This window comes from Portunus trituberculatus, chromosome 41 (genome assembly GCF_017591435.1).
Source record: "Portunus trituberculatus isolate SZX2019 chromosome 41, ASM1759143v1, whole genome shotgun sequence".
Lineage (NCBI taxonomy): Eukaryota > Metazoa > Arthropoda > Malacostraca > Decapoda > Portunidae > Portunus > Portunus trituberculatus.
In genome coordinates, this window is record NC_059295.1 from 5,143,291 (window position 1) to 5,156,133 (window position 12,843).

General features: G+C 40.6%; 1 protein-coding gene across 3 annotated transcripts in view; it reads left to right on the forward strand.

The window, feature by feature from the left end:
• The first annotated feature begins 1,356 nt into the window (after positions 1 to 1,356).
• The window catches only part of LOC123516419 (5'-deoxynucleotidase HDDC2-like), a 116,661-nt gene continuing 105,174 nt past the window's right edge, over positions 1,357 to 12,843 (forward strand). The window contains exons 1-2 of one of the 3 annotated variants that reach the window (XM_045275685.1): positions 1,357 to 1,404; positions 1,838 to 1,972. In XM_045275685.1, the coding sequence (XP_045131620.1) occupies positions 1,910 to 1,972 (63 nt within the window). In that variant the 5' untranslated portion in view covers positions 1,357 to 1,404; positions 1,838 to 1,909. Of the gene's footprint in view, positions 1,405 to 1,636; positions 1,700 to 1,837; positions 1,973 to 12,843 lie in introns of those variants that run through there. The other 2 variants (XM_045275684.1, XM_045275686.1) reach the window with 2 other exon arrangements.

The window sequence follows — 12,843 nt, forward strand, 5'->3', positions numbered from 1 at the left end:
GTTGGAGCTTTGTTACCATAGAGCCAGTGGTACTATAGTATTCACTATGCACGTGTCTCCTAGCTGTGCTTACACTTATGGGAGACACACTGCATCACACGATAGGGTGGCAATAAGGCTCAGATTAGGCTATAAATACTTGTGGGAAGTCAGTGCTTCTGGTGTGTGGTGTGTGCTGTGTGCTGCACCAAGAGGAAGCACATTGCATCACTATATCATGGAATGTCCTCTCACTGCTCAATTTAGGCCACAAAGTCAGCATTAGTCGGATGCTATGCACGGGCTCTGACTCTCTAAAGGGATCACTGACCCCCTTGCATCATGATCCTCGCACTCCTACAACACCATACCTTAGGAAGATCTTGGGAGTACTGACAAGTGTAGGTGTAGCCGAGGTTTGTATTAACGTTGTTGTCACCGCTACAACCGGCCTGGAACCCTCACCGTGTCAGTGTTGATATTCACTTTCTGCATCAGCCCAAGAGGGACTGGCTCCCTCATGTGTTGCAAGACATGTTCATGACTAAATTGTCCAAGTACCCACACTTTCAGGCTATTCATGTTTATTGTGATGGGTCAGTCAATGGTAGCAGGTCTGGGTGTGGGCTGTTCATCCGTGACTACATCTCTGCCAGTCTCTACACTGATACTGAGGTTTCCAGGCGGCTCCTTGCACCCATGTCTTCCAATAGAGCAGAACTGTACGCTGTACTGGAGGCGCTCCATTTTGTGGCGCCTCTCCATAAGAATGTATATTTCTTTACTGACAGTCAGGCTGCATTGTATGCCCTTCAATCCACCTCCCCCATGGACTGTGATCTAGTTAATAAGACAGTGTCTTGATCTCATCCACGCCCTAGAAAGTGCCGATGTCACGCTCATTTCATCTGGATATCCTAAATGAAAAAGCAGACCACTTTGCTCAGTGTGCCCTACAAGATGACACAGTGGACCCTGGCACTAAGTACACTCTGGGTTATGTTAAGAGTAGCATTAAGGACTTTGTACAAAGTAGCATTAGTGATCAGCTCAGTTGGAGCATTTTTGCCATAGGGGCAGTAGCACTAGTCTTCACTATGCACGTGTCTCCCAGAGCTGTGCTTACACCTACGGGAGACACACTGCATCACATGACAGGATGGCAATCAGGCTCAGATTAGGCTACAAATACTTTTGGGAAGTCATTGCTTCTCCTGGTGTGTGCTGTGTGGTGTGTGGTGCACCAAGGGGACAGATTCTGCGTCACTATATCATGGAATGTCCTGTCATTGCTAAATTTAGGCCACAAGGTCAGCATGACTTGTATAGCCTCATTGACCATCTCCTGGACTCTGCCACTCTCAGGGATATACTCAGGGAATATCCTCAGTTTGCCCCCAGACTGTAGGATGTTTATGCAATAAGGTGTGCAATATGTGTATTTATTTATTGAAATACTTGTATTCTTGTTGTGTATACTGTCTAGTGTTATATTTTTTATACTTTTAACCTTAAGTCTTTGCCCAGCGGGTGGATGGCAAGGCCCATCCTCCTCCTTTGTTGTAATTATTTATTAATTCAACAATAAATGTATCAATCAATCAATCAGTCAACATGACTTGTACCTCATTGACCATCTCCTAGACTCGACCACTATCAGGGATATACTCAAGGAATGTTCTCAGTTCGCTCCCAGACTGTAGGATGTTTATGCAATAAGGTGTGCAATATCTGTATTTATTTATTTATGTACTTGTATTCTTGTTATGTATATTGTCTATTTATATATTTTTGATACTTTAACCTTAAGTCTTTGCCCGGGGGATGGGTGGCAACAACAAATGTATCAATCAATCAGCTGGGTGGAGGAGCGCGCGAAGGGGAATCGTGAAGAGCGGGCGGGACGGATTCTTTACGAGTGCTTGGAATAATGGCAGCCAATGGAAGTTCTGCTAGTTGCCTCGCATTCTTAAAACAAATCGGGCGGTTAAAGGTAAGATGTAACTTTACTTTGCACAGCTCGCGGTTGATGTTTACTATCGGCCCTTGTCAGTAGAGCATGACATGACTACATGTTGTGGTGGTATACTTACTGTACTTCACGTTTGTGATTTTTTTTTTTTTTTATATCACGTGCGTAGTTATTGTGGGCTCAGAGTTAGATTAGATTTAATTTAGGTTTAAGGTTAGTTCTGAGGACTTATTTGTGTTGTCCCCAGTTGTTGGCATCCTGGGACACGGGTTCAAACTGGCTCACTTACACTCTTCTCTTGAATGCCATAAACGTTTCTTTAATTTGAGGTGTGTTAATGTGTAGAGCTCAGTACCTGACTGCGCGGACGGTTTCTCGGGGACAGTGCCTTTTGTTGTTCAAATTGTTGAGTAATGTCACCCATGACACATTACCATTTGCTGCATAAGGCACATAACTCTGTCCATAGGTACATTACAGTAATACTCACTTGGGAAAAGTAAAGAATGGTACCTCCTTTCTAATCATTAAAACAACCATGCAAGGTGATAGAGTACTTACTATACAATATGTCTGTGATGTTTTTAATGTGGGGGACGGCTTTTGTAAGGCTATAGTAATTAAATGAATATTCTGGTGCCTGCAGAATCTTAAGTCCAGAATGATCAATCATGTATGAAGGTATACAAGTTAGTGTGTGTGTTCATGTTTTGGTGAGTGTGTGGCGTGCGCACCTAGGTCTAGTGACGCTGTTTCACGTTTGGTTAGGCTGGGTTAGTGTTCGTGGTAAGGTTAGGTGAGGTTAGGTTAGGATAGTTTAGGGACATGTAAAGGGACTGGCGTGCCTGCAGAGTTTCACTGCCCCCACTTTGCATGTCCATTCTCCCCTCTATGGTACTGTACATCACAGGGGGTGTCCTACCAGGTGAGAGTACATCAAGTTTGTTTTGATTTAGTTGGTCGGGGATACCAATATAGACCAAGTTTTGCATTTCCTAAAAGTGTAAGGAGACAAATGGTCATGTTTGGCTAAGGAAGGGGTAAAAATTTACAAGAAGCCCTTCTTTTGCCAAATATGACCATTTGTCTCCTTAGACTTTTATTAATAAATCAATCATGGGGGGCATTCGCTAGGGGGTGCGTTGTATCACCTACCCTATGGCGCCACTCCAGGCAGTCAGGTCTTGCGAACCTCCATGCAAGCTCCCTTCCCATGCCAAGTAACTCCCAGCAAGAGGTATCGACTTGCCACAGCCATGAGTTCTGTGGATATCCCATTGGCCTCCTCCATGCTGGGTTATACCTTTTAGAGACGACCCAATATGCTTGATCAGCTTCCGGGTAGCGTACCACATGCCCATATAGTTGTAGTTGGCGTTGATGGACTATGCTGGTAATCAGCCTTGAATCAGTCTCACAGAGCAAATGCTGATTTGACACAAAGTCATACCAGCGATACCCCATGATCCTGCGAAGGCATCCAGTACCAAAGACATCAATTCACCTCTTCAGATCAGTGTTTAGCGTCCATGTCTCACAACTGTAGAGTAAGACAGGGATCACCAGCGACTTGAAGATCCGAATCTTCATCTGTCTGCACAGGTACCGACAGTGCCAAATACTTGTGGGCCAGGCCAATCTGCCATACAACTTCCTGGCTCAACCCACTGTTGTTTCACACTACACTACCAAGGTAGCTATGTGAAGTTTTCCGAGATCTCAATGTCCTTGCCACACACATGGACGGATTGTACTGTTTCATCCAGTAAGCCTCCAAACGCCTGGACCTTGGGCTTGGGCCAGGAAGCCTGGGACTGTATTTGTAAAACTTTCGTAAGTGAGTCATAAGTCATGATTTAATCTGTCATGGCTATGATGCAACATTGAGGCAAAGCTACGACTCAGTGACCCCTTGTCATTAATTCGACTTAGCGCTGTGATGCCAACTGCAACATAGGGGTGAAACTTATGGACTGAAATTAATCCAGTTATGATGATTTGAGCAAATAAAAATGTCTAATGCATTTTTGTATTAATAAGATTAACAATACATGAAATATAGGCATACAGGCAACCCCCGTTTAACGAAGGGGTTACGTTCCTAAATAACACTTCGTTAAGCGAAACTTCGTTAAGTGAACCGATTATAACAAGTTTAACCCCTGATTTGAACTTCCATTGAGAGTAAGCAAAGCAAGAGTGCATCATAGTACAGTAAAAGATTTAATGAAAGTAAGAATTATGAAGTTAAACATTTAGGTAGTTTAATTTAAGTCATTATAATGTACACTAATGTATGTATGTGTGTAACTTTATAATGTTGATGATCTTAACTTTATGAAGGGAGGAAGAGTGAAACGGGAAAGACACTAACCGGCAACCTGTGGAATGTAAACAAAGTGCACATCATTGTACTGCATACAAAACTTATGTACCACATTTCCACAAGGCTTTCCATTTTATCCATTGTAGAGTCAAGAGTTCAGGTGGTTCTTTTAGCTTGCAAGGAAGATACGGTCTCACCAGCCTCCTTAATAGAGTCTGCTGACTTGAAAATAGGGACAGTATAATATGGAGTCAAGATGGTGGCAAGCACTGCTATAGTTTTCTGGTCTCTCATGTCTGTGAATAATATCTAGCTTCATTTGGAGAGTAAGAGACTTCCTGGTCTTCTTACGAACACTAGGCCAATTGCAGGGCGTTTTGGTGGTAAGTTGAGCTAGGGGAGACAAGCTGCTGCTGAGGCTGTTATGTTTTGACTGGGTAGGTAGGTAGTGTCAGCAAACAACTCGCCTTGTTAACTTCAACCTACCAACTTTATGTGACCTAACTTATCCTAAACTAACAATGTAACTTAAGATACATTGATTTCAAGAATAATTTCCAGTGTTGATATTCAATTTTGGAAGGTGTGTCTAGGGATGGAAATATTCACAATGATGAGATATAACAATCTATCTGTAATGGCACTTGTAATGTTATGTGCACTTGTAAAGTAAAACTGGCTTTTCCTGCACAAGCCTGTTTAAGGTACTTAAGTAAATATAAATATTTAGGCAAGCACAATAAGGCAGCAATGTTAATTAATAAATTAAACCTGCAAGGCATTATTGATTTTTTTCTCTATTTTTGGATAGGGAAGCCAGTAGTGAAGCATTGAACATTAGTGGCCACTTTACTAATATGTCTATTTGATGTAGGAGGCGATCCACCTCCCAAGCCCCTTGATGACATAGTCAAGAATTTGAGTGAGTAAATCATTCCATACACATATGGATCATCTTGGTTTTGGAAAGTGTTAACCATTCCACTCTTGTATATTTATATCCTCCCACATCCTAGGTGACATTAGGAGAACACACCCTTTTTTTCCACTCCTATACTTTTCTCATTTGCCACACATCACACCATTTCTTTCATATCCTCCTGTACCTCACATTCACTCTCCCTCCAACACTCCATAACTGCCACCTGTCTTCCTTTGTAAACACCCTGCTTAGGTTTGGAGAAACACAGGCAACAAACTATCCATTTATTATATTCAATACTTTCAGGTGTAAAGGACAACTTCCGCCAGCTTACACGTCTAACTTTAGCCCAAAACTAACAGAACATAACTTCAGTAACTTAACCTAATCAAATTGATGGGTCTCATTGTTATGAAGAATTTCCAATGTTGATATTCAATTATGGAAGGTGTGTTTATGGTTGGAAATGGCAGCTCACAAGGAATGCATCCACACATGAAAGTGTCTTAATGACAAGTGCATTTTGTACCTGTCTGCAACACAGTAACAGTACATTACTTTCTTGCTGAAAATAACAATAAGAGCATACAAAATAAATATCTTTAAAACTGAAGTGTAGGGACATTAACTATCTATCTATGTATAAACAAAGCCAACATCCTCCTTCAGGAGGAGGATAGCCAAAATGAGGCATCCACACATGCACCATACACACTCACATTGTGTATGAGGAGTGTGGGGACAGGGAGAGGGAGAGGGTGCGTTGTCTTGGGTACCTTCCTCCTTGAGAGGGTTGTTCACCTCATATAGATAGAAAGATAGATCTGCAATAAATATGCTTGTGATGGTGTAACATATTTATTGTCATTGGTCATAACAGTATAGATGGCAATGCTACCACAGCACTTCCAACACCTAACACAGCTGTACCTCCTGCTGGTGCTGAGACGTCCACCTTCTTGGTGGGTGATGCAGTGGCCAACCAGCTACTGAAAGAGAAATTGGATATAGAACTCAAGCTGTTGGAAATTGAATGGAGAAAAAGACATTGAACTTAGAGCAGAAGAAATAAAGTTTTAAAAATATAAAATAGAAAAAACTAGAACAGGAAATGGCAGGAAAAGACAAGGTTTAGATGTAAATAATATACATTGTTTTGTTTTAGTTTTCATTAGGTTATAGAAATTAATTTATTTTATTTTGAAATTTTAAAGCTTTTGTGTAATTATATATCTGTATAGGAATGTTATTTTTATTTATATGAATATGATTTATTTCTTTATTTGTTTGAAATGTATAATGTGTAATATTTAAAGGAATGCAGTTTAGTTGTTTATTTGCTTAAAATTTGTGTAATTATTTTTAAAGAAATTTAATTTATTTTTTGTTATTGGTTTAGATTTTACAATGTAATTATATATATATATATATATATATATATATATATATATATATATATATATATATATATATATATATATATATATATATATATATATATATATATATATATATATATATATATATATATATATATATATATATACACAATAATACTCCACTTAACGAGCAGGATAAGGGGTGTCAAGGCTGTTCATAGAACGGAAATTCGTTAAGCGGACGTAATTTTCCCATGGGAAATAATGGAAATAGGGGGGATGCATTCTGGGCACATGTTAAAAAAAAAAAAAAAATAATAATAATAATAATATATATATATATACACTTAACCCTCGGCTATCGCGCCCAATTGGGGGCCGAAATAGCCGCGCCATAGCCGAAAATGCAATAGCTGAATTGATCTTGGCAGAAAGGCGGTTTTAGCCAATGAGTGCTCAGATATTCCATGACGTCATGGCTGGGCGCGCGATAGCAGGCATCTGAGATCGCGATAATGAAATTTTAGCAGCTTTTCATGGGTGCGCGATAGCAATAAAACGCGATAGCTGAAGTCGCAATAGCCGAGGGTTGACTGTATATATATATATACATATATATATATATATATATATATATATATATATATATACATATATATATATATATATATATATTTCTATTAGCTTTTTACAAACCTTGCCCCTAAGAAAGGATTGTTTTGTAATGCATAAAGTAAAATCTTACATGAGTGAGTGCTAGTGAATTACTAATGAAATACCGCGGTATTTCATCAGTAATTCACTATCACTCAGTGCCACGGAATCCAGGTTATCCTCATGGCATGAGCGTATATGAATACTAAGTAAGATATGATATCCATTATAGCAGGCAATAGAGGAGTGGAAACAAATTTTAATATCGTGGTGAAAGATCACACCAAGCTAAAAAGGTCACAAGAAGTAGAAGCGGCTAAGTCGCCGGTCTCTGCCGTCTGTGGCCGATCTCATCATCTCTGCTTGGTTTTTTGGTATTCCATGTAAGGTTTCACTTTATGCATTACAAAACAATCCTTTCTTGGGGACAAGGTTTGTAAAAAGCTAATAGAAATGTTGTTTTGTGAATATAAATGCATATATAAGACAGTAACACCACCTCCAGAGGTGGTGTTCCCAGCAACCTCATCATCATCCCTCCAAACATTCATGGAAGCCATTTCATGGCAGGAGGTTGCTCTGAGGTTGTTAAAGAATCTTGGATCCAGCTCCAGGAGCGCTAGAGACAGGCGGGGAGCCAAACAATCACAGAGAAGCTTCAGCGTTTGGTCCCTCACCCAGCAAATTAAAACTCAGAAAATTCACTAAAACGGATGTGGTTGTGCGTTATGCAGACTTTTTGGTCTAAGTTTATATAGTATGTTAAACTGGGAATTCGTTAGACAAACGTTCGTTAAGCGGAGTATTACTGTATATTGTTATGAACCGCCGCCCATACAGCACAGCAGGACCACCCACACCTGCAACCACTGGGCAAGGCAGGGCACTCAAGGTCCTTACTTCAGCTTCCAACGCCGCAACTGTAAACCACTTACTCTCAGCGACGACCAGCTAGGTGACATTGCAGGGCTGGTTGCAAGGTGTTTTGGTGGCTTGTTGAGCGAGGGAAGACGAGCTGCTGCTGGAAACTGTTATTGTTTTGAGCTGAGAGAGGGGAATGTTAGGGGAGTGAGTGGTGCGTGTGTTGTCCACAAGAGGCACTGGTGTATTCAAAAGCCTGTCGGCTTGAGTGATATGGTGGGGCTTTCAAACTTGGAAAAAATTACCTGGATGAAATTTTGTTAAAGCGAGTTTGGTGTTCGTTAAACGAGCAGATGATAGTAAAAGGAAACGTTCCTTGTAGTGAAATTTCGTTGTGTGAACCTTAGTTAAGCGGGTGTTGCCTGTATATATACTATATATATATATATATATATATATATATATATATATATATATATATATATATATATATATATATATATACACACACAGTGGAGACTCAATACTCGAACGTCTAAATAGTCGAACTTTTCAATAGTCAAACGCAAAGGTTTGACTTAACACTCAAAAAAATACCTATTAGTCGAACGTCCATCCACGTGGCTGTAAACAGAGTCTCTCCCTTCCTGCCGCCCGACGCGCCCCACCAGTCCACCACAGCCAGTTAATCCTGTGCTGTCGTAAGAATAACATTGTCCTGCGCTTTCTCTCCGCAATTTTTTTTTTTTCTTTTAGCTTACAATAGCACCGAGGAGGCTTGTTAGTGGTGAGAATAAGCGTACAAGAAACAATGTAGTGACAACCATCGAAAGGAAAAAGGAGATTATTGATAAATACGAGAAAGAAGGAAGAATACCCGATCCTGCAGCTGAGTACTGTATGGCTAAATCTACAGTAGCCACAATACTGAAGAAGACAGAGCTCATTAAAAGAGCTGATGTGGTGATTGGTGTGAAAAGGCAATTTAAGCGACCTGTGGCAATGGAAGAAATGGAAAAATTGTTGACTGGATAAACCAAAGGCAGATGGCTGGTGATTCTTTGTCAGGGGGCATAATTTGTGCGAAGGCTAGGCTGCTGGATCGTGATCTTATTTCTGATACATCTGACTCCAATGATGATTTTAAAGCAAGTAAAGGGTGGTTTGTGAATTTCAAGAAAAGAACTGGAATTCATTCTGTTATGAGGCACGGCAAGCCCCCAAGTCAGGAGTAAACATATGCTATACGTCACTGTGTCACAACTCCCATGATGGATGGTGGGAGCGACAGTGATTTTACGGTGTCCGATTCTGCCACCTCTCCCGTGCCTTACTTCTACACCTCGGGTCTCTTGCCATGTTGCGGGCAGACAACTTTTGAATGAGAGTGGTATCAGAAGGGCTTTGGAACTAACAGTTTCTACAATAATAGAGAGCAAAGATAGTGATGTTCTGGGCTCTGATACGGATATAGGAGGTTCAACCACCGAGGGGGAGGACATTCCAGCACCACCACCAGCAACTCCTATTGTATGTATTTTATATATGTTTTTACAAAAAATATACAAATTAAATCACTTTGTGAACATTTTGATTGAGAGAGAGAGAAAGAGAGACAAGGGGCCTGTTTTCTATCGCTCTAGCCAAGGCCACTGGACCCGCTTGGACACAAGGCTACATATACCGATGATACCACCTCATTCAATCTGTGATATTTTGGTAACCATAGCATCTAGAGACTTCTGTTTTTGTATTGCAAAGAGGAAGAATTGCTTGTGGGCAGAACACCATTTGTTCTCACTCGTTTATTGAATTGTATGTGAATACAGGCTATTTTGTGTGTTTCTCGCCAAACCTCCTGAGTTAGCACAAGCTACAAATCTCAACATCCCCAAGTTTTAGGGGTTAATTTTGATGAAACTAGCCTGTTTTGGAAAAAAAACAAAAAAACAAATATGATCTATATAACAAAGGAAGAGAAGTGTTTGCCAGGATACAAGGCCATCAAAGACAGGCTAACCCTGCTTCTGTGCACCAATGCTAGCGGCAACTGCAAAATTAAACCACTGCTTTTTTCTAAAGTTTGGTTTGGCAATGGCTGGAACGAATGACCTAATTTATAGGTATCAATAGTTGAACTTTTTAATACTCGAACGGTCATTTGGAACTAATTAAGTTTGAGTACTGAGTCTCCACTGTATATATGTGTATATATATATATATATATATATATATATATATATATATATATATATATATATATATATTATATACAGTAAGGTCCCGAGTTACGTCAGAGTTACGTTCCTGAAACATGACGTAAGTCGATTTTGTACGTAACTCGAGTTTTTGTACTTTCAAAGCATATTAACGAGTTTTCAACCAATAATTTTTTATGGTTATTCAGGTAAGTAAAAGGTTATATTGTTATATTGGTATATTATTTACAACTATGTAGGAATATATTGATTAGGGCCTGAGGCCGCCAGGAGGGTGGGCAGGTCGAATGTTGTGACGCCCAGGGCGGACAGCTGGGAGCTTTGTGGAGTGCGGTAGGAGTAGAAGTGTTATATAAGTAAAAGGTTATGTTGTTATATTATTTACAAGTATGTAGGAATATGAAACACAAGCTTGTTTTTGTTGTTTATTAGGGCCGCGAACGTGAAGGACTGCATGTTGCCAGAGGGGTGGACGCCTGAGGCTGCCAGGAGGGTGGGCAGGTCGAATGTTGTGACGCCCAGGGCGGACAGCTGAGAGCGTAGTGCAGTGCGGTGGGAGTAGAAGCGTGGGCAGCGGGCCAAGAAATGCAATAGGAAAGGGCAATAGGGATCAGCAGACAAGCGCAGGCGGTGCAAGTGAGCTGCGAGTGTCGTGTGGCCCAGGTGAAGGCTCCAGAGTTGTTATTGTTGTGATAGGTGCGTGAGCCCTCAAGGTCGTCAACCTCCCCGTTGTCATGGTAACGGGCTTCTCATTTTCTTCTTCACTCCCTTACACACAGCTGCTGCCTCCCTTCTCATGTCTTTTAATTATGTCCACTTTTTCTTGTAGCGTAATGGTTTTCCTTTTCTTAGCATCACTGCTATCACCAGGAGTTTTTTTTTGGTGCCATTGAGCAAGATACTAAGATAGATGTAGGAACACTCTTGCCAGGGGCGACGGTGTGGTGGAACTGAGGCACGAGAGTGTTTTTGTATTCAAGCATGAGGTGGGCGGTGTGGCGAATAACCACTAGTGACGCCTGGCCCAACAATAACAATAAACCCGCGCTTACGATTTATAAATTTTCAATTTTTAAATCTTAAATTGCCTTATAGTGGACTGACGTAAGTGATAGTCAGCAACGCAGATGTAGAACATTGCCAGATGACTGTGGAACTGAGGATTGATGTGATGTTATGTTATGTGGCGGATAATTGGCGATTTATAAATACATTTTTAAATAAAATAGTGACGATATATATACGCAGACGACGTAACCCGGGACCTTACTGTATATATATATATATATATATATATATATATATATATATATATATATATATATATGTATATATATATATATATATATATATATATATATATATATATATATATATATATATATATATATATATATATATATATATATATATACAGTAAGGTCCCGGTTACGCCGGTCTCGAGTTACGCCAAATTCGCACTTACGTCAGTCCACTATAAGGCGATTTAAAAAATTGAAAATTTATAAATCGTAAAGCGCGGGGTTTATTGTTATTGTTGGCCGCCAGGCGTCACTAGTGGTTATCCGCCACACCGCCCACCTCACGCTTGAATACAATAACACTCTACGTACCTCAGTTCCACCACACTGTCACCCCTGGCAAGGGTGTTCCTACATCTGCGTTTGCTGACTATCTTGGTATCTTGCTCAATGGCACCAAAAAGAAAACTCCTGAGTGATAGCAGTGAAGGAAAACCATTACGCTACAAGAAAAAGTGGACATAATTAAAAGACATGAGAAGGGAAGCAGCAGCTGTGTATAAGGGAGTGAAGAAGAAAATGGGAAGCCCGTTACCATGACAACGGGGAGGTTGATGACCTTGAGGGCTCGCGCACCTATCACAACAATAACAAATCCGGAGCCTTCGTCTGGGCCACACGACGCTTGCAGGTCACTTGCACCATCTGCGCCTGTCTGCTGATCCCTATTGCCCTTTCCTATTGCATTTCCTGCTTCGCTGCCCATGCTTCTACTCCCACCGCACTGCACTACGCTCCCAGCTGTCCATCCTGGACGTCACAACATTTGACCTGCCTACCCTCCTGGCGGCCTCAGGCGTCCACCCCTCTGGCAACATGCAGTCCTTCGCGTTCCTGGCCCTAATCAACAACAAAAACAAGCTTGTGTTTCATATTCCTACATACAGGCAACCCCCATTTAACGAAGGTTCACACAACGAAATTTCGCTATAACGGAGGTTTAATTTTACTACCATCTGCTTTTTTAACGAACACAAAACTCGCTTTAACGAAGTTTTATCCAGGTAATTTTTTTTCCAAATTTGAAAGCCCTACCGTATCATGCAAGCTGACAGGCTTTTGAATGTTATGACAGTACTACAAAGAGATAAAGCAAGTTGGGGTTAGTTTAGTGGGGTTTACATAGTACCCTCAAGATTTTAATCTTACTTTCAGCCTTATTATCTTACAATCCGGAAAATCCTAGAATCCGGAATGCTTGAACCCTCATGACTTCCGGATTTCAGGACT